At 38.3% G+C, this 27,315-nt stretch overlaps 1 protein-coding gene across 3 annotated transcripts in view; it reads right to left on the bottom strand.

The window, feature by feature from the left end:
• Positions 1 to 3,493: 3,493 nt before the first annotated feature.
• Positions 3,494 to 27,315, bottom strand: part of EMB2369 (tRNA synthetase class I (I, L, M and V) family protein) — a 279,373-nt gene continuing 255,551 nt past the window's right edge. For 2 of the 3 annotated variants that reach the window (XM_089446857.1, XM_089446858.1), the window contains exons 18-20: positions 23,159 to 23,236; positions 22,829 to 22,960; positions 3,494 to 3,932 (exon numbers count right to left, since the gene is read on the bottom strand). In XM_089446857.1, the coding sequence (XP_089302983.1) occupies positions 3,708 to 3,932; positions 22,829 to 22,960; positions 23,159 to 23,236 (435 nt within the window). In that variant the 3' untranslated portion in view covers positions 3,494 to 3,707. Of the gene's footprint in view, positions 3,933 to 22,828; positions 22,961 to 23,158; positions 23,237 to 27,315 lie in introns of those variants that run through there. The other variant, XR_016264120.1, reaches the window with a different exon arrangement.

The raw sequence follows: 27,315 nt of genomic DNA, 5'->3' as shown, positions 1-27,315 counted from the left end.
GGAGGGAAAGGGGTTCCTTTATTTCGAGTACATTTGTTCCAACGCTGAGCCAAAATTGCTGAGAGGGACATGAGATAGAGCACACATAGAGAATTTGTGCACTATAGTATTCCACAAGCTGCAAGCCATATTTCTTTGTAGTCACAAACATTTTCTATTCAAAGAAAGAGAGTAGAGAGACCTCACCTTCAAGCTGGGTTTTTCTCCCGAAAAGGTTTTCCAAGTCATATATTGTATCAAACGTGTGTGAATTTTTTATTTCATTGTTCTCTATTTTCTACATATTTTTAACTCACGTGCATACACTATTAACAATAAATCTACAAATCCAAAAATCTAATAAAATTGTAATAATATAGAATTTCATATTTTAAATATAATTTTATCAGACATGTTGTGACGAATTGTCTAGTAGAATATCCACAAAAATTTACAAATCAATAAAAACTTAGGATATGGTTGAACAATGAATATGCACACTATTTTGTCAACAAAAAATCAATGAGAAAAAGGAGACACCATCAATAGAGTGATTGATGTGTATGCCTTTAATTTTAAAATATACAACATCAATAGAGTAATTGATGTGTATGCTTTTAATTTTAAAATATATAACTAGAAGACACTGATAATAAAATTCAAAGAAATTATTATCTATTCTTGAATAATGGATACAACAAAAACCTAGGATTGTGTTAACAATGAATATACACAATATTTGTAAACAAAAAACCAATGGAAATAAAGAGATACCATCAATAGAGTGATTGACATGCATACTTTTAATTTTAAAATAGATAACTAGAAGAAGTCATTTTAGCATTCAAAAATATCAGTGGTCTGGCAAATAAGTTGTTTTAGTTTTCATGATTGAATGCCCTACTAAAAATATCTAATGGTAATGGTGTGTTCACAATGAATCGCACTCCCAATTTTGTCAGAATTTTTCTTTTGTGGGTAATGAGTGGAAAATGACCTCTATTTTTATCATAAATCTAGTGATTCACTGGAAATGTGCACATTGTTATAAAGAAAGTTTGTTTTTTTGTTTTTTTTTTTTTTTTTTGAACTTTTTATCTGAATGTTTTGTTTTGTTATTCACATTCACTTTTCCAGCATTGGTTGGAACAAAATAATGCCAATATTGGATAAAAATTGGACTTAAATTCTCTAACACTTACCAAAATGTTTTTACATCTACTATCATATTGAAAACAATGTTTTTCCAAACCTTATGGAAGCACCATGAGTCTATTAATTTTGTGTCTAATTTGGAAGGAAATAAAACGCTTTTTAATAATGCTACTTAGATTTGGTCAAATATCAAGAATGTTATAAACACATAAATGCTAGTTGTATTAGAAACCTTAGATGATCATCCATGCAAGCCTTTGTGGCCATGACTTTTGCAAGCATTCACACTATTCCACCTTCTACTATACCAATTATTAAATTTGATGCATCTCAATAGAATCTGTAAATCAATTAGTTTGGTTCAAATAATATATTCTTTGTGAACTCAATATGACAATAACTGATTGAGGTTCGAAGAAAGAACATCACTAGATATGGAAGCCAAGATTTCAACTCTGTAATATCACATGTTCTACAAATAAGTCTATTTTGATAACCATGGAAAAATCAAATTGAAAATTATCAGTATTCCAATGACTAAAAAAATGATTCTAATTTCCTTATTATTTATACATAACTCCTACTTTCCCTTCTTTTACATCTATTGCCCAAAATAAAAGACTCTATGAGGAAAACATAACATAATATTTGCACATCAATATGGAATCATTGATATTCCATTCTAGCATACTTATATAGATCAACATCCATTTAATGAAAAGTGGCACTCCACTAGCATTTTAAAATCAAGTCATTTTCAAATATTTTCACTCAAAAGTGGTATTATGGCTCCATTTTAATTCAATTAATTCAGGAGCACATTCTTCAATGTCTCATGATTTCTAGGTTGAGAGATATTAAAAGTTTCCAAGTGAACCGGTGCAAACTTACAATCACTTCTAATAGATTTCTTGGTTTCCTTGGCAACCCATATATATCCATTTACCTATCTCCTAGAGATCTATGTTTTCTGGTTTAAAAGCACATAAAAAGGTTCAAATACGAATTTGATTTAATAATAATAATAATAAATAGTTAAAATACACAATGAAAATCTATGTTTTCTTGTTTAAAGCACATAACAAGGTTCAAATATAAATACAAATACGAATTTGATTTAATAATAATAATAATAAATAATTAAAATACACAATGAGAATATCTAGCAAAATACAGAAATAGATATGTCGTAAAGTTTCAAATTAAAAAAATATATATATATACCTGAGCCCATTCAAAAATTTTAATTGACATATTTTTTTCATTATAAACCTGAAACATATCGCAGATTTAAAGCATAATATATGATATAACAACTTCATATGTGTATATAATATACATGATGTAATTCCATTGATAGTCCCATGAAAATTACCAGTGAAAATAGAGTTCAACATGTTAGTGTTTAACACAACAGTACAAATGAACAAGTAAGTTTCAAATCATAAGTTGAAGGTCCAGTCCATTACCTCCATTTATGTATTTTTTAAAGGTTTATTAAGTAATGTGACATCCAGTGCTCATTCAAAAATATTGCATGAAACAATAGTTACAACTTTGTTTGCAGTGATTCCTGTGTTTCTGTCTATTCTTTACATTTTATTTTCTACAGAATCATTCTCTCTTATGCCATGTCAGTTTATGTATCTAAAAATTCATATACGTTGAATATGTACGAATGCGATCATTGTTTTGTTTTGTGATGGTAAAATTAAAATATAATGAATTATCATGGACTATGTTGCTATTTTAATTCTATTCCTATATTAAGAATTAATGAATAGTTGAATATTAAAATTTAAACTATAACATGAGAATACTAAGCATATTAAATTGTTGAACTTACATTCATATCTTAACAATTTAATTTTTATGAACATTGTTGAATTGGGTTCAACTCCAGCATGAAATCTAAATATATTTCAACATCTATAGTAACATTTAGTCTTAGTATCTCTTTAAAATTTTTATATAGTAACATATTTAAGCATTTAATTAACTTACCATATCTGTACTGTATCGAGTATTTACTGAATTTTCAATTCTATGTGAATTTTCATACCAAGGACAATACAAGTGAAGCTTGCTACTATGGATTAGAGGACTGTAACTGGAATGAAGTTGGAATTATTTTCGTTGCTACAGTGATGTGTTAAATATGTCAAACATTTCATAAGAGCTGAGATAATAAGGATATGCGATATTGTTTTCAATGTAGAAGGCGACAATATACATGCTATTAAATCTTCATGGAATATTGACAAAAGATTAAGATGTTGGCCTCATATTCTGGTTGGATGAAGCGGGAATAAGCAGACAGATAAAAACATTCCATTCATGTAAGGATAGCGAAATGGGAGAGAAGCATAAAAATTACGACATTAAAATTACATGTGACATTATTTATTTATACAATAGAATTGATCCAATTACCGAACCATGCCTCTATGGTTTGCTTGCTCGTTGCATGGTCTGGTTGGTGTACCATGGCCACATCAAAGAACATCAATATTGACCATCATCTTTATTCAAAGAATGATTTTCAAGGACAAAAATGTGCTAATTTCAAACAGTTATTTATTTTGCTGAACAATGATGTTCAAAATTCTCCCTGGCACATAAATCCTTTTCCTTACTGTGTGGCCACTCAAGTACTTTTCAAAATGTTTGTCTTGAACCACAGCCGCAAAAGCTTCATCCTCCCCAGATCCTTCTCGTAGTTGTAGTTTTCCTCGGGTTTTCCCGTTTATTTGAATAGGAAGCACAATCATATCATCCTTCAGGTACTGCTCTTCGGCCTGAAACTCAAGTTACACATGAAGTATCAGGTTATAGGCACCGCAGTTTGATGATTGAAATATGTACAGAATCTACAGATAACAACTCTTCGGAACTATTTCTCAGCCAGCTTCAGCCAGCTTCACTCTGCAAACGATCTGTATAGTTGTATAGTGAAATGAAGCAGTTTTAAATATTTAATTGTATTCCCTAAACCCATTACAAAACATTTTCAACAGATTCCTCACTCTGCAAACGATCTGTATGGTTGTATAGTGAAATGAAGCAGTTTTAAATATTTAATTGTATTCCCTAAACCCATTACAAAACATTTTCAACAGATTCCTCATACCAGAATACATTTTAACCACTGGGAAATTCAAATTGCCAGCATGTTTTGCCAAACATAGAAACGCTGCAAAACCAAAATTCAGTAATCCATCTGCAAGGGATAGACTAAAGCTGGTCTCAGTAGACGGTAATTATCATCAAAAGCTTTTAAGTGGGTCAAAACATTTCCTATCTTGGCATGAACCAATCACGTAATGCCTAAAGCTGGTCTCAGGAAACGGTAATTATCATCAAAAGCTTTTAAGTGGGTCAAAATATTTCCTATCTTGGCATGAACCAGTCATGTAATGCCTAAAGCTGGTCTCAGTAGACGGTAATTATCATCAAAAGCTTTTAAGTGGGTTAAAACATTTACTATCTTGGCATGAACCAGTCACGTAATTCCTGTAACACAGCAATCAATATATATAAATATATCTCAAAGGAAAACTTCATAATGCTAACCCCTCTTCCCAGAATATCCGGACGGAGGATGGTGTCAATGGCCAACCAGACCAGAGGGACTCAACAGGTTATGGAGGATGGTTTCAATGGACAACCAGACCAGAGGGACTCAACAGGTTATGGAGGATGGTGTCAATGGACAACCAAACCAGAGGGACTCAACAGAATTGGAACCTGTGACCTCCCTAATGGCAACATGCCTATGGTTTGTGTTAAAATTGGCAATTAAGGCCAACTTCCACCTTAGGGCAGCTCATATGATAGAGATTATTGCATTGGATTCCTCTTTCAGAGAGGTACAATTTTGATATAAAGATCATCTCCTTCTGACAAGCAGAAATGAAATTATGAATTTATCTCTTATGGACAAATTGTCAAGGTCAGCCACAGTGAAATGTAGGCTCATGAAGCCCAATAGATGTGTCTCTTCACCCTCAACGAAGTGTATAAATAGAGGAGACATTTTCCTCATTTGGACATCACTCATCACATCATCTTCTCTCTCTTATTTGGTTCGAACAGCTTGGAGGTCTTTCTCTTTTCTTTGCACATGTGGCAGGCAACTCTCTCTCTCTTCTTCGCACGTGGCAGGAGGCCGAGTTTTTCTGGGTAAAACAGGTCGAAGTTTTCAGGGCATTGACCAGTGTTGACTTAGGGTGATTTGACCAATGTTGACCTCGGTTTTTGGGCCAAAAGTTTGATTTTTCTAGGCCACATTTATTGGCATGAAAATCGAGAAGTTTGGGACAGGTTGACCAATGTTGACTTCAGATTTGACTGCTGAAAATTACAGCAGTGTTTCTCTCTCCTTTGACTGGGTTTGACCAATTTGTTTTGGGCTGATTTTGACTCTCCTGGAAGGCCGAATTGGACTGCTGTTGACCGAGTTGATTGGAGGACATTTTGGGCAGCTTTGACCACCATTGACTTTCTGGTTAGGGCTGCATTTTTTGTTGATTTGGCAGATCTGTTTTGGGCTCACATTTATGATATTTTTACTCTCTCTGCTGAACTATTGAAGAATATAAGAAGATTTGATCAAAAGATTTCCCCACATTGGGGTTTGTCCCTGGTATCTGCCACATTTTGTGTCCTCTTGCCTTGGCTTGTTCTCTGCATATGATTTTATGTTCTATTTACATTCACTTTCAATGTTTATAAGTTAATGTGATTGCCACTGGATATAATTGGAATTTGTCATTGTTTTGCTAAAGGAACATTGATGTAAATTGCAGTGTGGAAAAAATCGGCAAAAAGTCGGGATTAAATCCCAAAACCCAATTTTTTCAGCAAAACGATTAAATTGGCTGACTTTTTGCAGACTTTTTCACTGCCGAAAAAATTGTGATTTAATTGAATTAATCCCGATTTTATCGAGTCGACCGAAAAAGTCGGCCATCTTGAGAGTTGAGACTCAGAGAAGACTCAAGATTCAGGAGTTGATTCACTATTTTGATATGTGATGTAGCACTAGACTTCATATGCATATTATATATTAGCTTTCTTTACATGTTTATGTGGAATTTTGGAAATGCATTTATTTGATGTTGTGGATACTCTAGATGCTAAAAAAATAAAAAATAAATGAACATTTTTGTGTTTTTTTTATTTTGCAGACTTTTTCAAAAAACTCCCGAGTTTAACGAGTTTTTCAACTTTTGGACCCTTGCCGATTTAATCCCAACTTCGACTTTTTTCACATTGGTAAATTGTCTTAGGCATAGAACATACCATTGCTATCTAAAATTAACATCATATCAAAGTTGAGGTGAAGACAAAGCCCAAGCAAGAGTGAAGCAAAGCAATCACTAAGGGAAGTTGTTAAACAAGAAGTTGGAACTAGTACCAATGACGACTACATCTTTCTTCAAATCCGAGGACAAGCTTAAAGACAAATCTGACTATCATGCATGGAAGATGACTTTGGATTTGACTTTGGAAGAAAACGATGCCATGGACTATGTCAAGGGAAGAATAGCAAAGCCTACTTCAAATGCATTTGTTGTTGCTCAAACAAAGTACAAGAAAGGTGAAGTAAAAGCTAAGAAGATTATTGTTGATTCTATTCATAAGACTTTGGTTGCATATATTTCTGATTTGGAAATATCTAAAGAGGTGTATGAAACGCTGGTTGGGATGTTCAAAGTGAACAATGCAAATCAAATTCTCTATCTCAAGAACAAGCTGAAGGATATCAAGATGGATAGAGGAGAATCCATCCAATCCTACTTCATCAGGATCACCGAGATCAAGAATGATCTCTTATCTATTGGAGAAATCATTGGTGACCGAGAGCTCACTCTTATTGCACTTTGAAGCCTTATAAGAGATTGGGTTGTGTTCGACACTACCATTCTCAACAATGACAGGATTTCGAGATTTGAGGAACTATTGGCTAGATGCACTCAAGAAGAAATAAGGATGATGGAAAGAGACAAGCCTTCAAATGGAAACAATCATATTGCCTTCTTCGCTCATTCTAGAAGGAACAATACTGGTCCAAGGAATCAAGGAAGGACGAAAAGGTAGGTGCTTCAATCGTAACAAGTTTGGCCACTTCGCTAGAGAGTACCTTCACAAGAAGGACACTCTAAAAGATGATGACAACAATAATAACAACTTCAAGGGCAATGGAAATCGAAGGAACAACAGGTTCAATAACAAAGGAAAGAGGCATGCTCCTACTGCTCGAAATGGAGGTGGTAGTCCTCCCAAGAAGTTGAGAAACTCCAGGTGTGATGAAGCTAATGTTGTAAAGAAAAATGAATTTTATATTATTTCTGCCCTCTCCACCGCCTCTCCTCCAGATACATTGGACCATTGGTTAACTGATAGTGGTGTGATAGTGGTGCCTCAAGGCACTTCACTGGGAACAAAGAAGCTCTCTCAAACTTGGTTGAAAAAGAGACAAATATGGAGATTATACATGGGGATAACGCTACTGATCCTGTGAAAGGAATTGGAATCGTTACTCTTCACTTAAATCAAGGTCAAACACTTCACCTACAAGAAGTGTTATATGTACCTGATTTGAAAAGGAACTTGGTTTCTATTTCTGTAATGGAAGACAAAGGTTTTAAGGTGTCATTCATTGATGCAAAGGTTCGTCTTTGGCAAAGGAATCCAAGAGATGCATTCATTCTAGGATTCAGGGTTGAAGGTCTCTATCAGGTTGGAGGAAGTACGTTGGGAGCAATGATTTGTGACACCTCTCTTCAATCCAAATTATGGCACCGAAGATTTGCTCACCTTCATTTCAAAGCTTTACCCGATGTAAAAGAGATGGTCACAGGGATGCTCAAATTCAACTTAAATCATGAAGGTGTTTGTTAGGGATGTGAAACTAGAAAACATACAAGGGGACCATTCCCCTCAAGTGAAACTCAAACCACCGATATTTTTCAATTGGTCCATTCTGATCTATCAGGGATGTTGACTGTGACATCTTTGGGTGGATATATGTACTATGCTATTTTTGTGGATGACTTCTCTCGCAAGACATGGATCTATTTCTTAAAGAAGAACAAAGTATTCAAATGGTTCCTCTCCTTCAAAGCCTTGGTCGAGAATCAAGTAGAGAAGAAGATCAAAATATTGAGGACCGATAATGGGACCGAATATGAGTCTAATGAATTCAAAGACTATTGTAGAGAAGCTGGCATTAAGAGGGAGACTACCATCGCATATACTCCTGAACAAATGGTATTGTTTAAAGGAAGAATCATACTATCATAGAAGCCACCCAGGCCATGCTTCATGATCAAGGTCTTCCAAAGTTCTTATGGGGAGAAGCTGCCAACACCGCTGTGTATGTCCAAAACCAATGCCCACATCAATCTTTGGACTTCAAGACACCCAAATAAGTATTCACCGATAAGAAACCTGATGTTTCTCATTTTAGAATTTTTGGTTGTCCCATATATTTTCATGTGCCGAAAGAGAAAAGAAACAAACTAGATGCATCTGGGAAGAAAGGAACATTCGTGGGCTACAGTGAAACTTCGAAGGCATATAGAATCTATGTGCTTGGTCAAAGGGAAGTGGAATTAAGTCATGATGTCACTTTCAATGAAGATTCTGCACTTAGAAAGATTCAAGATCTTCCTATTCCTAGGAAGGCCAATGATGATGTTGATGCAAAAAAGCAGGATGAATCTCCGTCCGATGAACTGATGCCCGATGTTGAAGTTCCAATGGATCCCATTGATCCACCTCCTAGTGAGCCCTCTACTATAAGAAAGAGGCCTTTGTGGCTTAAAGATACTCTTGAATATGCCGAGAAACACATTGCACCAAGGGGGACATTTCATGAAAGCAAGAAGCTGAATAGGTACCAAGGGTACTTAGCTGCCATGAGTACCATTGGACAATCTGAGCCTTGTACATTTGAAGAAGTCGTGAAGAAACAAGTTTGGAAGGATGCAATGAAAAAATAATATGAATCGATCATGAAGAATGATGTCTAGGATGTGGTTCCTAGACCCAAGGATAAGTCTGTGGTCACTTCAAAATGGCTCTACAAGATCAAACAAGGAGCTGATGGGAGTGTTGATAAATTCAGGGCTAGATTTGTAGCTCAAGGCTTCTCTCGAAAGGAAGGAGTAGATTATGATGAGGTATTTACATCAGTTGCTCGATATACCAGCATCCGTTAGATCATAGTGTTGAAGAAAAGTGTAACTAGGTTGGGTATTTGTCAATGTAATTTTGATCTTTGTACTTGTCAAGAAAAAGAAATATTATTTTTATATAATTATATGAATGAGTTTCTTGCTCATTCCATAGGTCTAGGAAAGTCAAAGAGTCAAGATTATGTTAAAGAGCTCTTTATGAGCATTTATGTAATGTACATGGGTCAACCTAGTGTCAAGAAGCCCTCCAAGACAAGCACCATTCTTCAACAAAGAAGACTACAAGAAAAACGATGAAGAGAACATCATGTCGGCCTGCAAAAATGAATTAAACAACTAAAAGATGACATGTTGGCTCATATAAATGACACAACAGTTCACTTGGTCATGTCGGCTCAAATACAGGGTCAAACCACTATAAATAGGCGTGTAAAGTTCATAATTACAGTTAAATAATTTTGGATATCTTTGCAACTTCGGAGGTGCATGAACTCGCATTTTTATGAGATGATTCGAGGAAGAACAAGGACTGTAATCTGCATTACAGGAGAACAGTATCTCAAACCTCTGAAATCTCGGACAAGGTACAGGGGAGCAGACATCTTGGATAAAGTGCAATGGGACAGTATTTCAGATAAATGAAGTGGCTCAAAATCTCAGATGAGGACAACAGTCCTATGTTTCTCGGATGGACATCATGATCTCTATCTCGGCATACCTAACACAGTCATGTGTGATGTGGAGTATCCATGTGATCTCATAGTTACATAGTTACAGTCTCATGAGGAGGATCTCGATGTGGCATATATCCTAAACATAGTCATGACCTTGGCATAGTTGAAATCATGATGAAAAACTCAGTTCAGCTATCATATATATACCTCAGAATGGAGATCTCATTGTTATAACAAAGACCTCGGTGAAGATGTAGCATTGGTGCAGCAGTGATGAAGATCTCAATGAAGGTGCAACAGTGATGAAGATCTTTGTGGTGCAGTAGTGATGGCCTCAATGGTGGAGCAATGATGATGATCTCAGTAGTGACAAAGAAGAGGATTGGTGTCTTGGTCTTGGAGTGGCATAATAGGTCAAGGGTCAAGGTCTTGGTGTTCGTCAATTAGAATCTCTATAAGAAGAATTTTTTGCAGGTTTCCCTCTCCAAGAGGGAGAGGTTTTGGCCCTGGCAGAAAGCCAAACATATTGTGTTCTTGTCTCTTTGTTTTGGTAGCAGATTGATGAAGCAAACACACACACTAATAATAAGAAGAAGATCAAAGCTAAGATAAATTGTAAAAGCACTTCACAAATTGTTATCAATTCTAGAAGAATCACATTAATCCCACTTGCCCTAGATTCTTCAACATGGTATCAGAGCTAAGGTGTAGAAGTCAAAGGAAAGGCAGCAAAAGAGACATACAAGGCTCAGTCCTCAAGAAAGGCATCAAAGTAAGGTTAAGGGTTTTGTCAAGAATAAAGGATCAAGTCTACAACAAGTAGTCTACATCAACAAAGAACTTTTTCTCCACAGTCATCATCAAAAAGGTCACCAAGAACCTTATCAATATGACTACAAAGCAACTCAAAGTCAAAGATTATCATCTTGGAGAAGGTCGAAAATCCGAGAGGCACTCCTAATCTACACTACAACAAAAGGAAAACACAGTACCTTTCACAGTCTTGATGCTAGCCTCAAAATTTGGGTGTCATTACAACCCATGTCATACAACAACAATCTTAATGACTTAAACAGTTTTAATGATTGGTATTGAACAATGCTCGAAGGCCACAAAGATCTTTGCTCATGCTAGTCAACTCAAGCAAGGTTCTACTCTAGCAAGGAGCATTGCAACAAGGTTACAAAGATATACAATCACAACATACATTACAGCAATATCACTTCAGAAGGAGAACACAATGCCACATCTCGGGTGGACATCATGACAATGCTCTCAAAATTCTTGATTTCGATTCCATACCCTCACAGTCAAGGAATCAAATAATCTCAACATATCATAAAAGGCAGTAGTGCTTGGTGCTGAACAATGCAAGGAAGTCTCAAGAAAGGTTCTGGAACTCTAGTGTACCAGGTAGCTCAAGCAAGAATCTCATTGAAGGAGATCATTCAAGAAAGCATCAAGGTGAAGATTTCATCTTCACATGACAAGTAAGTATCTTTTCATTCTATATTCAAGTTTGGTTAAATGACTTCATGATTGCAAGGACATCTATGAATTGGATGGGTTATCAAGATTCCTTGCATGAAGAAGGAGAATAGACATAGTCCTCTAAGTAGCCGAAGTCATCAAAAGTCTCCTCTAAATTAATGAAAAGGGATATTTATTAAAGATTCCCTCACATAGAAAAATTGGAGACATCAAAGTGATGTAGCTGATAAACTCATTCTCTTAAGGTGCAATAAAGAAGGTCAAATGAAATTTGATCTACATGAAAGTAAAAAGTGTTAAAATTGGCAACTAGGGCCAAACTTCATGTGGGTCATCTTATTCATGGCTGATAATACGTTCATTAGACTCCTATCGTCGAGAGGTGTAGGATTGATCTAAATATCATTCGATTCCGATAAGTATTCATGAAGATATGAATTTATTTTGATTATGGAATTATTATCAAGCTAACCTACAACTCATGTAGGCTCAGAAGCCCAACAGTCGCATTTATTCAAACACCAACGTTGTGTATAAATACAGGAGGACTTTTCCTCATTTGCACTCACTCATCTCATCACATCTCTCTCTCTCTACTTCATAGAAAAGAGTCTCTTCTCTACTGCGCAAAAAAGGGTCTCTTCCTCACACATGTGAAGCCGGAAGCTGCCGAAACTGACGCTGTAATTGCAAAAGTAAAGCTTGACCTGCGTGGACTAGAAAATCTCCTCATCTAAACTGTGTTGTAGGTTCATCTGAACCTCCTTTGAAAGCCGCAAATTTTGGTGGTGGAATCAAGTCAATCCGACGGACGGTTTGCAAGATATCGATTGCCCTAGTTGAAGGAAGCTGCTGAAACTGAAGCTGCAACTGTAGAAGTGAAGTTTGACCTACGTGGACCAGAAGATCTCCTCATCTAACCTGTGTTACAGGTTCATCTGAACCTCCTCTGGAAGCCACAACTTTTGGTGGTGGAATCAAGCCAATCCGACGATCAGTTTGTGAGATATCGTCTGTCTTAGTTTGATGATGAAGCCGCTAACGCTGATGTTGTTGATCTAGGGTTTGCTACTGTTGATATAAATCAGATTTATTGTACTATTTCTCTCTGTTGAATTATTGACGATAAAAGAAGACTTGATCAAATGGTTTCCCCACACATTGTGGGGTTTGCCCTTGGCTAGCCACCACATCTTGTGTCTCTTGTCTTGGCTTGTTTTCTGTCGATCGTTTAATGTTCTATCTGCGCTTTACTTTATGTACATGTGATTGCTAATCTATGGAATATAATAAGAAAAAGAAGTAAACTGTTATAAGCATAGAATATACCATAACTCAACATGGTATCGGAGCTGAGGTGAAGACAAAGCCCGAGCAAGAGCAAGAGCAATCACTGAAGAGAAGATTGGCAAGGCTATCCTAAAAGAACTATGGGGTCCTCAACACTCTTTCCTGCTGAAGACAAGATCTGTGAGAAAGTTGACTATCACCGATGGAAGATGTCTATCGATCTAACCCTAGAAGATCAAGGAGTGCTGGACCATGTAAGAGGCAATATTGTTGAGCCTCCATCAAATACATCCGCTGCTGCTTGGAACAAATGGAAAAACGGAGAAGTCAAAACAAAGAAGATCATCCGGGACTCTATCGACAAGCACTTGGTGGCCTACATCTCTGAATTGGACACCTCCAAAGAAATCTATGATAAACGGTGAGTTTATTTAAAGTTAATGATGCAAATCAAGTTTTGTTTCTTAGAAATAAGTTGAGGGAAATCAAGAAGGGTAAAGATGAGAGCATGCAAGCATACTTCTTAAGGAGTCACGGTAAGTGGTATCTCACATATTTTTATTGGAAACCGGTGCAGCAGATAAGGGTTTTATTATTTATGTTCATCAGCAAATCTGAGTAAAATAATTTAGATGCCCAGCTAGCAATCTAATCCGAACAAAACATTGGAAAAATAGTGAGAATTTCTCTCACCCCACAGCTATTTTCTACCTTCGAAATAGCTTCCCCAACCTCTACGTGAGATGCACGCATCAGCCTCTACGCAGTCCCTACGCTGGCCCTCTGAAGATTTTGGTCTTCCTTCCTTCGACTCTTCCAAGAACTGAAAACTTTCTCCCGGAATGTTGTTGCTCTCCTGCTACTCACCCTCTAGCTCTATCTTCTTTGTTGAGTTGTTGCTATAGAGAAAATCGAACTGTCTGGGCAACTGAATATCTACATTGGATGATCTCCATCACCGCATCGACTTTCTTTTATAATCCACTGTTGGAGCACCAACGACCAAGATTAAAACTTAATCAATGGCTAGGATCATTTCTGGGTCGATCCATGTGAGTTTCTAGATGATTCACACCTTATCTCAATTAATACTAATTAATTAACCATATTCCCTAAGTTTAGACTTGGGGAATATTTAAAAATTGGTTAATAATCTAATTGAGACACTTATAGGCGGAATTTTCAGAAACGATTTCTAGGTTTTGGAGATCTTATGTATTCAAGCATCTCCACAAAATTTCATGGCTAGAACACATTCAATGCTATAAAAACTAACACTCCCTCTTACTGAGGAATGTGTTCTAGCGTTGCTGGCCCCTGTAGCAACACTCTGCCTCTGCATCATCTCCTATGACGTTGTTGATGTCTTGTTATTGCCCACCAACCACTGTGCAACCCTGATATACGTTGCATCTATGCTGCTGCTAACTGTGCAAAATTGTTGCCAACACTGCAACTCCCTCTTCATTTATTGCTGCTACAACTGCAACATACAAAATAGCCTGTCCCTCCTACTGAAACGGGTTCTCCACCATAACCATCTATTCTCTGAAATAGACAAACTTAGCTCTCCCTAGAGCTTTTGTGAGTATATATGCAACCTGCTCTTTTGTGGGAACATATTGTAGTTGGACTGCTCCTCGCTGTACACAATCTATGATGAAGTGACACTGAATATGGATGTGCTTCGACCTGTCATGAAACACTGGATTCTCAGAGAATTTTATGCAACTATGATTATCACAATAGACCCTAGTTACCTCCATCCTCTGATTAAATAAGCTTACTAGTAGCTTTCGAAGCCATATAGTTTCGCACATAGTTGTGCTAGCTACCATATACTCTACTTCCACAGAGCTCAATGCTACTAACTTTTTCTTCCTGCTACACCAAGAAACCATCCCTAATCCAACACTGAAGTAGTACCCAGAGGCACTTTCCCTGTCCACTCAATTGCTTGCCCAATCTACATCTATGTACCCACAAAGTCTGACGTCATCCTCTCGAGTATATTTCAACCCATACTCGACTATGCCTCAAATGTATCTCAGAATATGCCTCGTTGCTGCCCAATGTACCCTTTTCGGTTTCACCATGAACTAACTAAGGGTATTGACTGTGAAGCAAATGTCTAGCCTAGTGTTGACCAGATACATGAGAGACCCAATGAGCTGTCTATACAAGGTGGGGTCGACATCCTTGTCATCTGATGCATCTATCTTCTTCCAGTTGGTAATCATGGGTGTAGACATGGGTCTGCAATCCTGCATTCTGAACCTCTTCAGAATATCTATAGCGTATCTTCCTTGCCCAAGGAAGATCTCCCCATCCTTCTGCCACACCTCCAATCCTAGGAAATAGTGCATCAACCCCAAATCCTTCATGTCAAATTCTGCTGCCAGGTTCCTCTTGCAATCCTCTATGAGCCCTGATGATCCTATCAAGAATAGATCATCCACATACAAAACTAGAATGAGGGGCTCATCCTCTACCATCAAATAGTAAAGGTTGGGATCTACGTCACTCTTGACGAACCCCATCTGCTGCAAGTAGGTGTCAATTCTACCATACCATGCCCTGGGAACTGGCTTGAGCATGTATAGAGCCTTCTTCAATTTGCACACACGCATGTGCCTCACTTGAGTCTCAAAGCCCTCTGGTTGTTCTATGTACACTTCCTCCTCTATCACTTTGTTCAAGAAGGTTGTCTTGACGTCCATTTGGTGAATCTTCCATCCCATCTGAGCTGCTAGAGATATAACTGATCGGATGGAAGTGTATCTGGCAACTGGGGCGAAGGTTTCCTCATAATCTATCCCTTCCTTTTGTACATACCCCTTTGCCATGAACCTAGCCTTGTACTTTTCCACATTGTCATCTACCGCATATTTGATCTTGTAGATCCATCTCGAACCTACAACTAATTTGTCTTCTGGCCTGGGCACTACCTCCCAAACATCATTCGTCATGATAAAGCTATACTCTTCTACCATGGCATCTATCCACATCTGATGTTTTGCGGCCTCCTGAAAGTTGGAAGGTTTTGTAACCTAAGCTACCAATGCTTGGTACCTTTCAGGCCGTCTGTGTTGTCTCTTGCTCGTCTTAGGAGTCCCAATAAACTCCTATGCATCCCTTAATGTCTGACAAACCTCTTTGTTGGCTCAACCACTAGTCGTGGGAGGTTCTGCCAGCTCCTCCTCATCCTGTCTCTGCTGCTCCATCTGATGAGAACTCCCCAGATATCCTACCCTTGAGGAAATACTAGTACTAGTCACTTTATTTGACCCTTGTAACTGTCCTCCTACTTGTTCCACTGCCTACTCCTATGGTTTCCCCTGCTACTGGGCTAAAGGAGCTTCTGCTAACTAATTTTGATCACTAGCAGGCATCTCTTGAGACCTCCTGAAAGCTTGGTCCTCCATGAACTTCACGTCTCGTCTTACTACTATCTTCCTACTGCTAGGAATGTAGATTTAGAATGCCTTTGAGGTTTTGTTATACCCAACAAAAAACCCCTTCTCTGCAGTCTGATCTAGTTTGGTCCTTTTATCTGACACATGACAATAAGTAATGCTACGAAAAATTCTGAGGTGGTTAACTTCAGGCTTCTTCCCCGTGAAGACTCCTTCTGACGTTTTTTCCCCAATGCTCTATGAGGAATCCTGTTTTTAATATACATTGTCGTGTTACATGCTTCTGCCCACAGAAATCTGGGTCGATCCTAGTCATATAACATAGCCTTTGCAGCGCCAACAATGGTTATGTTTTTCTACTCCGCTACACCATTCCGTTGTGAATTATATGGAGTTGTCCATTCTCTCTTGATGCCTTCCTTCGCACAGAAATCTATGAAGTCTTTATCAATTTACTCTCCACCATTATCTAAGCGAAGTACCTTGATCTTCTTCTCTATCGCATTCTCTACGAGAGATTTAAACCCTCTGAAATGGTCAAAGACCTCATCCTTGGTCTTCAAGAAATAGATCTAGGTTTTCCTGGAATGATCATCAATAAAGGTGACGAAATACTCGGCACCGTTGAGAGCTCTAGTGAACATCGGGCCACAAATATCTGAGTGTATAAGTCATAACATGCCATCAGATTTGTTGTCACTCCTTGGAAATGTCGCCTTAGCATACTTTCCAAGTACGCACCCTCTGCATACATAATTGTGTTCAGTCCCTAGTTCAGGAATCCCTGTTACGGTTTCCTTGAACATCTTGAGTGCAACATGGTGTAGATGTCCCATTCTTTTGTGCCATAATTCATTTAGCTCCTTCCCACTGCTACTGTTGTTTCCTATCAATGCCATTGGAGAATCGATTTGTAATCAGTACAACCTGTTACTTCGAACTCCAATCTATCTTACTTTCTTCTAGCTTGTGTGCTTGACATACACTTTCCTCCCTACGAAGTGAACATCGTACCCTTTATCCTGTAACTGGGATAATGAAATTAAGTTCATACCCAATCCTGACACATGCAATACATCTGAAGCACTGGTGCTTGCTCCTGAATCCCCCTAAAATCTATGGTACCTCTCCCTGCTGGAGTACATTTCGTTTTGTTTCCCATAGTAATTGAGAAATCCATTTGCTCCTCTTTGTAGATATAGAAATATTCTCTAACCCCTGTCATGTGAGCGAAAGCTCCATTGTCTATGTACCAGACTCCCTGTGAAGTTGATCCTGCTAAGCAAGCAAATTCGTCTTCCAATTTGGAAGAAAAAACTAAAGTCTCTTGAATGTTACTTATGTCCATGGCTAAAGTGGAACAAATTCAGTGTACTATTTCTTGTTTTCTCCCGACGCGAATTCTTCAGCTTATAGCAAAACTTTTCTGCGTCCAACCAGTATTCTGCTCCACAAAAAAAAAAACTAAGCTGCAACCACTCCCTCTGACTGTTGGAATCAATGTTGCACGAAGCGGGAGCGAAGCGGAAGCGCGGAGCGCGGAAGCGTCATTTTCCAAAAATCTAGGAAGCGAAGCGTCCGCGGAAGCGTCTGCTATATATATATATTTTTTTATATTTTTTTGCATTTATACTCAAACCAAACATCCCAAATACCAAATTAATTGTAGAAGACATGAAAACATGCATATTTTTTGCATAAATCAAGATAGATATGGCATCCATGATTCCATTGTAGTTACTAGTATGTACAACAATCATCTATATTCTAGCTATTACAAACATACATCAAATTTTTAAGCATATTATAAAACATAAAACATTTAAGCATATTATAAAACATAAAACATAGAGCATATTATGATTTATCTAGCAAGTGAGCAACTGTCAACATTTGTCATGTCCAAAATTCAAATAATAATGTTTACAAAATATGTCACTTGGTCACCGCTAAGCCAAAAAGGTTCAAAATTCAAATTCACAAGTCTACAAGTCTAATGAGTAATCTATGACAAAAAGAAGTAGATTGTGAATATATCTACTAATCTCTCCTCCTTCCACCACGAATAGAACGTGATGGCGGGCCTCCACGTGGTGGCAATGAAGAAGATGGTCCCTGTGTAAGTCGTGGCACTGGAACTGATGAAGAAGAACCCCCTGCCGTTGGTGTTGAACCATGGAACCTAGAAACCAAGGGACCAGATGGGGGTGGGGGTGGTGGCATATCAACACCCGTGTCATCATCCTAGAATCGCTCAAAAAATTCATGCAAAAAAAAAACACTAGTTAACAAAAAAATTGAAAACATGAATTAGAGAAATGCTTTATAAGGGAAAATTGGAAAATTCATACCACAATGGACATACCTGGATAAGAGAATCCTCTAATTGCTCTAGTCGCAACACTCCATCCTCCAAATTGGGCTCCTCTGGATTCTTGTCCCAAGTCAACAAGTCTTTATTAGACTTTGCATCTTCACAGTAATGGGACAACAATCGCAAGTTGTAATGAACATAAACCAAGCTCTCTGCCCGGTCTAAATTCAACCTGTTCCTTTTAACACTGTGGATGAAAGAATAAGAGCTCCAACACCTCTCTGCAGAAGAAGTGTTTACCACCTGTGATAGCACCCGCAATGCCAAACTCTGTAGAAGTGGAGTAGGCCCTCCATGCATGTTCCACCACTCAAGAGCAGAAAAATGCTCTCAATCTTGAATTGCATGCATGCTCCCAAATGGACCAGTGTTGCTCGTATAGTTTCTCACCTGTCTCCGTACCAATGCAGCCTCCTCATTATCAGGGATTAATCTACTCAATGCAGCCATATATTTTTCGTGAACCTCTTTATCTTGGTGTGGTTTTTTCCTGACTCCCCCCCCAGGTGCTGGTTTTGAAAGCCATGATGGATGATAGTATTTAGGTGTCAAAACATATGCTAATGCATGCAATGGAACATTTAGCATATCCCATCGTTTTTCCACCTCTTCACGAATATAATTGTACAAGGTGGTATCTCTAGGCTCAACAATGTCTTTAATCTGCCCCAACATGCTATCCATTTGCTCATACACCTCCCCAATTACTGGTCGATCTGAATCTGCAAACTTGATCATGTAATAAATTGGTTTGGTGAATTGCAAAACATATTTAACCTGTGACCAAAAGTAACTGTCAAGAACAGTGTCCTTGACTTCATTAGCACCATCTGTGTCAGTGTTAATTTCATCCCATGTTTCAGCACACACCAGATTAGTTAAAGCTTGTCTCACCCTCACTAGCCGCCTAAAGGTGAGGTAATAACTAGCAAATCTTGTCTTTGCAATTTTAAGCAATTGCAACTTGGAGTAAGTGCCATAGAAGTAGTTTACCCTTGTATGCCCTGTGATGAATTTAATGAGCTGCTTCCCTTTCCTGTAAACCTCAGCAATCCACCCACAATCTTTGTGTTTCACAATATCATGCATCAAAAGGTTCAATGTGTGAACCAGGCACCCAGACCAAAAGATGTGTGGATGAGTACGCTCAATAATTTTTCCTGCTAACTTACAATTTGCTGCATTATCTGTGATCACTTGAACCACATTATTCGGACCAACATCTTTGATTGATTTCAATAGGAGATCTGCAATGTTTGGTGCAGTTGCACTGATGGAGGAGGAGTCATGAGATGCAATAAATACTGCACCACTAGAAGAAACACCAAGAACATTTATCAAATGTTGGTTTCTAATATTTGTCCACCCATCTGATACAATGGATACCCAGAATCCACCCACTCATGTGTAAAACGTGTCAAAGCTCTTTGAACCTTAGCTTTTTCTCTTTCTAATAACACTGTTCTAGCTTTCTCATAGTTGGGGGCCTTGTATCCTTTTGGGGCTTCATTGATGGCCTTTACCATTTCATGCCAATAGGGAGAGCGAAGCACATTGAATGGTACACCGCAAGCACAAAGAAAACGGACTATCTTTCCATCCACATCATCCCTCCCAGCAACATTAAGGAAATCCCCTATTGTTTTTCTACCTCCAGAGGTTGCAAAAGTACCATGAGGAGATGGGCAACTACCAAATTTAGAGGTTGCACTTGATTCAGAATGAGTTTTTTGTTTCTTGTTTTTTCGTTGTGCAGCCATCTCTATTTTGATGTATTTTTGTCTTTGTTCACTTGAAATGTTTGGGCAAATGGTTACCCCCCAGAACCCTTTTTTTCATCACTGTCTAGCACCCCACAAAGATGCCTCCTCAGACGGGTATATGAACCCGTATATGGTTTTCCTCCATGACAACCATGAGGGCACATCCATTTGTAAGATCCACCACCCTTTCCCCCTTCAAGTTTGGTCACATAGTTCCACAGGGATTTGATGTACCTTTCCCATCTTGTGCTTCAGTGTCCTCTTCAAGTTCATCCCCTTCCTCTTCAAACCCTTCCTCCTCATCATACATTGGGTCACTACTATTAGAACCAAGTTCATCCCCTTCCTCTTCCCCTCTATTCCTCACCCTTGCCATCATTAAAACCAAGAGTGGAATGATACATAGAAGCCAAAAGAACACCATCTTGGAATATGGATATAGGTGGTGGACAACCTGTAAATAAAGGAGCAAGTAGAAACAATGGGAAAGAGTAGGAGAGGGAGGAGAAAAAATACAATTTTTTTTTCAAAAAAACAAGGGAGTTTGGGGTTTGAACTTACCTCTTTAGCTCTTGTAGATGAAGTCCTCCAAGCTCTTGCTCCAAGCTCCTCCTCCTTCTCCTAGCTCCTCCTTCTTCACTCCTCCAAGCTCTCCTCTCTTCTCCTCTCCTTTCCTCTCTTCTCTTCTCCTCTCCTCTCTTCTCTTCTCCAACTCTCATAAACTCAAAGTGAGAAAATGAGAAGAGAATGGGGGCTTTATTCTTTTCTAAAGTCACCCTAAACTCACCCTAACCCACCCCCTCATGCTAGTTAAGTTAAATTTTAAAAGAAATTAAAAAAAAAATACATTTAATTCGCTGCCTCCGCGGGTTGCGTGCGGGTTGCGCCTGGGTGGCGTGCGGGTGGCGTGCGCTTCCGGGCAGGTTGCGTGGCGCCACCCCTTGCCCGAATCGCCTCCCGAACCGCGATTCCGGGGGGGCGCAACCTCAAATGGCAGGAATCGTTTTTTTAACCCGGAATCGCGCTTCCTGTGGGGATTCCGGATCGATTCCGTACGATTCGCGATTCTGCCTTTGGATCCGGGGGGGGGGGGGGGCGATTCCTGCAACACTGGTTGGAATCACTAACTTGGCAATTCAAATTTCTCTGCCTCCTCTCAACTGATAAAATCGAACTGCTGCCCTAGCAACTCGAACTGCCTGATCTGGGCTCTACACAGTCTCTTTGGGAATTTCGATCTACTACTCCCTCTAAACAGCAAAATTCCTTTTTCTGCTTCTGAGCTTCCTGGCTAATCAATTAAGCTCCAATACCATGTGAAAATTCTTTCTATTGCAGCTACTAGAGATTATTCTTTTAACTCATAAATTAATTTTGCAGTTTATTTACTACGGCAAATAATGAATAAAATCACAGCTACAATTTTCACTATACAAATTCTGCGGAAATAAAATGTTGGAAACTGAGAAATTCTAGCACACATACAATAAAATTGACAGTTATTTTTGGACAATTGTCCCTGGCAAAACCAACTTGGGAAAACCAGTGCAGCAAATGAGGGTTTTATTATTTATGTTCAGCAACAAATCTAACTACAATGATTTAGATGCCCATCTGGGAATCTAATCTGAAGAAAACACTGGCAAAAATATTGTGACAATTTTCTCTCACCCCACAGCGATTTTTTGCCTCCAAAATAGCTTCCCCAACCTTTGTGCAGTCCCTCCACTGGCGCTTTGAAGATTTCAGTCTTCCTTCCTTCGACTCTTCCAGGAACTGAAAACTTTCTCCCAGAATGTTGTTGCTTTCCTGCTACTCACCCTCTGGCTCTATCTTCCCTTTTGAGTTGCTGCTACTGAGAAAATTGAATTGCCTGGGTAACAGAGTATCTACACTAGATGATCTCCATCACCACATCGACTTTCTTTTATAATCCACAGTTGGAAGACCAACGGCCAAGGTTAAAACTTAATCAATGGCTATGATCATTTCTGGATCAATCCGTGAGAGTTTCTAGATGATTCACACCTTATCTCAATTAATACTGATTAATTAACCATATTCCCTAAGTTTAGACTTAGAAAATATTTAAAAATTGGTTAATAATCTAATTGAGACACTTTTAGGTGGAATTTCCAGAAACAGTTTCTAGGTTTTGGAGATCTCATATATTCTAGCCTCTCCACAAAATTTCGTGGCTAGAACACATCCGATGCTAGAAAAACTAACATGCAAGACTGCCTAAAAAGAATGATAAGCTGTGTATTGGCATCCAGCGCAAATTACTCAGACCAAAGAGTGTCCCATAGCACTCTAATTGCACATATATAAGGAAACATTTTGAAAAATGCTGAACTGCAAAGTACTTTTAATATAGTTGTTGAAAGTTAACATGTTTTGCTATTTTGAGCTAGACTAAAAGGATGAAAGAACACAAAAAAGCTGGAACCTAACCAGTTTTGTTCCAGGAATGGATACACACCTCTGGCCATGGCTCATATGCAAGTGAATCAGCATGTCCCAGACGTTGCCATAACTCTTCAGCTATATGTGGTGCAAAGGGAGAAAGAAGTAGAACAAATTTTTCTAGGATTGATCTTGGATGAGTTTCCCACTGCACATAGCAAGATAAAGCATATATTGATGACTTATCCACTGCAGATAGCAAGATAAAACATATATTGACATCAATACATAAAAATTGATTAGCTTATTTTCATAGTTCATGACCCTCTGGAATCTGAGGTTACATATTATTGTGATTTACAATTTCAATACTATCCACAAAAACTCTAAAGCTTATTGCAGAAACCTTATAAGCTGCATTTACGAACTCCATCATTGCTGAGATTGCAGTGTTGTAACGTGTCCCTTCTATCTCCTCGGTCACCTAAAAAATAACATAAATTATTTAGGAAAAGACAAGTCAAGAAGCAGAATTCCGAATATTCCAAATATCACCAGAAAATGCATTATGCAAAGGAAAATAAACGTAACTACATTTTTATGCAATATCATTGCAAAATTAGTAATCACATTAAGAATCCTAAGTAATAAATCAGCTAAGTGCCAAGAAATATTTTGGCGCAGGGGAAAGGGACAGGGTGGCGGAATACCTCAGAATCTGTTAGACTAATTTATCTTTTTCAAAACATTGGTCTAAACTATCCATAGAAAAATTCAACCCACTCCTTAAAATGGATGATTACAAAAACTAATTCTCACCGATATCAAATCTGATGGGAAACTTAATTGTAGGATAAACACAAATACCAAAAAGCCTTTTTGTGCAATAAAAATAAAGCTACTGGTGTCTGGAAATGTTTCGAAGTTATTCTAAAAGATTTATTGGTTTTGCATAATAAAATGGCCACGGAGAGGTGCTTGTATAATGAGAAAACAGGAAAATAGATGACGCAGCTGTATTAACAATACTTCAGCAGATGGTTCAACACGTTGACAAGTTATAAAAGAAAGGGGGCATTAAACGCTCTATGCCACAGGATATATATGAATTTATTGTTATCGAAAGATAAAATTTGAGATGAAGGGATCATCAGTGACATAATAAATATGAGACAATTGCTTTATATGCGCAAATGAAAAAATTGTATTACTTGTCTTTACAAAATAAGACAGCGGGACTCAATAGACTCCGGATCTACCAAGCGCTGAGAGGGATCAAATCTCTTGATATGCAAACATTTTTTAGAGCGAAAAGATATTTGATCCCTCTCAGTGCTTGGTAGATCCGGAGTCGAGACGGATCTAAACTAATTTAATTTCCCCCTTTAAATACGCTATATTCCACATGAATACCATTGGTCAATACCATGAGTTCTCAATACCATGTGTCATTTTTATTTTTATAGGGTTATTTTTATTTACATTACATACATTAATGCTTTTATTTAATTTTATTTTTATTTTTATGTAATTTTATTTAGTCAAAATGTTAAACATTACATTACAACATCTCTACCATACTAGGCTGGAGAGCACCTCTCGGCGCAATAATTTCAATATTAGTTATAATTATGATCTAAGGTTGTGCCTTTTTTTGTTTTCTGACAGTATACACGAGTCTTTTTAAAACTTTTCAATCATTATTGTACCATTCATTCTTATAAAATATTTTTTATCTGTGTCCTATAGATATTATATTCATGGACTTCTGTGATTCATTTTTAGTGTTGTTTGATTAGTTACAGTGGTATCAGAATGGAGTGGGCCAAACTTTTGTCGGGAGAGAATGAAATGTCAAGCCTAGAGATCATCCAATTTCATTCCACTCATCCTGCACCCCACACAATCCACCGCACCTTCATTCCATTGCATCTGTAAAAATTTGCTGCCATAATTATAAGAACTTAAAATGCTATTATTACAAGTCCGATGTTTCATTGCCCATAAAATTGCTTTGAATTTTTTTAAAAGCTTTCCAAACATCAAAGAATGTGATGATTCTTTTTTTTTGAACTTCCCAACATCTAAGGATATGATGAAATTTTTTGAAAGTAATTTTTTAAGAGTTCAATTTGCAAAATGAAAACCAAACAAGTTCTTTGTTCATGACACTGATTATTTTAAATGTGAATTAGCAAAATATCAACAAAACAGTCATGATCATAACATAAAACTTCAGAATTTCAAAAAGAAAAAATTGACAGAAAAAAATCAAGAAATTTCTTGTTTAAGTATTCAAAAAATGTTGGAAATTTAGTAGACATGGTCGGCATTTTCGTCAAGAAAGGAAAAGAAAAATTTAATTTGAATTAGTGGCCCCTCAAGTGTCAATCCGGCTCCCCTCCTTGATCAAGTCGGCGAGGCCCCTTGGAGGCACCCATTCGACCTCCTTTTGAAGACTATCTATAGGAGACAATTTCTACTCATTTGCACTTCGCATTACCTCTCGTTCATCTCTGTTCCAGCGAAGAAGGAGGAGGAGAAGGCCGAAAATCAGAAGAAGAGATGGCTTGATGGCTTGGCACTTAAAGGAGGTCTTGTACTAGTTAGCTGTTATCTTGATATTTTATTTATGGATGAATTGATGAACATTGACTCTCTCTCATAAGGAAAGAATTCTGGGTTTTCCCCTTGTGGGTTTTTCCCTGTCATTGAACTAAATTTTTGTGTCTCGTCTCTTTTTCTCATTGTGATTTCTCCTGCTCTTTCATGTTTAATGGTTGAAATTTTCTTATGTATAACTGCTTGATGATAGTGAATGCTATATGTAATTAATACTAATGAATCATTTGAAGTAGTTATCTTGCAACAAAATTGTTCTGTTGGAATTTCTAAGTTTAACCTGTTAGAAATTCTTCTTGTACTATCTGATTTATTTCTTCCTAGTTGTTCAATTACTTAACAAGTTATTTACCATGTAAATACTGAAAATAAATGCAAGTACAGTATCAACACATATAAATCATCAACTGAAAGTAAACAAGCACACAAGTGACACTGTTGTTTTTGGAGTAATGTCCCTGAAAAAACCCAATGTGGGAAAACCAGTGCAGCTATTCAGAGGGTTTTATTATTATGCAGTTTCAGAATACAACATGGGTGCCAGAAATGGCTCACCCAATAGAGAATGCCCTTGGCAGTAGTACCTCTCAGTCGAAGACAGATATTCCGGCTAAATCACCAGATCAACCATCCCATAGCAATAATGCAGCTTCTGCTGCTCAACATCACTCTGATAGGGACTGCCTCACCCTATCTGGCTCTCCAGCTCCCAGGGAGTCCCACAAAATTCTCCCAATGCTTCCTCTCTGGCCCTGCATCAGCCTCTCTGGCCCTGCGTCATCCTCTCTAGGCTCTGCGTCAGCTTCTGGAGCCTTGCATCGGCTTTTGGAGCCTCTGCGTCAGCCCCTAGAGCCTTTGTGTCTCACACACTGGCCCTCTCTGGCTCTGCGCAGCTCCTGGCTGCCTCTACATGGCCACTAGCTGCCTTTGCGTAACCTCTAGCTGGTTCTACGTCAACCTCTCTCGGCTCTGCGTTGATCCTCATGGTACTAACTCTGCCTCTCTACTATGTATTCACTGCCCCTGAGCTGCAACTCAAATCAGTCACTCGATTTCCTCAACGAACCCTGCCCCAGAAAATCGAATTCTTGATCTCTCTTGGTGTGTTCTGCAACTGACCCCCAAGCCTCCTCTTATACTTTTCTCGTTGGTCCATCAACAGTTGAGATTAAATCCCTAATCAACGACTATGATTAGATTTTGCTTGATCCATGACTTTGGGACCATTCTAACCCAGTTTTATATTAATACTCATTAATATTTTATTTTTCCTAGGTTTAGACTTAGGAACTCCATTAAAAATAATAATTATTTTAATATCTCCCAAACCGGTTAGAATCTACCCAAACCATTTATGGGTCTTAGAGATCTCATGTGCTTTAGCCTCTCCACCAATTTTCATGGCTAGAGCACATCCGATGCTACCCCAAATCAACACTCCCTCTTAGTGAGGCCTGTGCTCTAGTAATACTCCTCACTGAGTATCACCCTGATCATCCAGTATCGATCCCTGTGCTGATGCTAGGCCTCCTTGCCCAACATCCTTTGCACTATTGCATCTTGTACTACTGCCCATGGCCGTGCCACTGCCGCTATTGCATCTATACGGTAGCTCCCTCTACATCCATGCTGCTGCCCATGGCTCTACCACTGCCACTGCTGCATCTACACTGCATCCCCTTCTACTCACGTTGCCTCGTGTTGCCCATAGCACTGCCACTACTAACTGTTGCACTGCAACCCAGTTACTAAGAAGGAAGTAACTGATCCACCCAACTCTGACATCCCTGTCAGGCTAGAGACTCTCCCGATGTTGAAGCTCCCTCTGCTGCTAACAAGTGCTCCCTCTACTAACCTCTGTGTTGTTGCAACAACTCCATGCATCTCGCACCATTTCACACCTCTTCGTGCCATCCTGCACTGGTGCAATACTCCCGTGCT

This window comes from Pinus tabuliformis, chromosome X (genome assembly GCF_031772625.1).
Source record: "Pinus tabuliformis cultivar Carrire ecotype Pingquan chromosome X, CPIR1, whole genome shotgun sequence".
Taxonomy (NCBI): domain Eukaryota; kingdom Viridiplantae; phylum Streptophyta; class Pinopsida; order Pinales; family Pinaceae; genus Pinus; species Pinus tabuliformis.
Note: the sequence above shows the minus strand (reverse complement) of the source record. Positions and strands in the feature narration are given on the sequence as shown.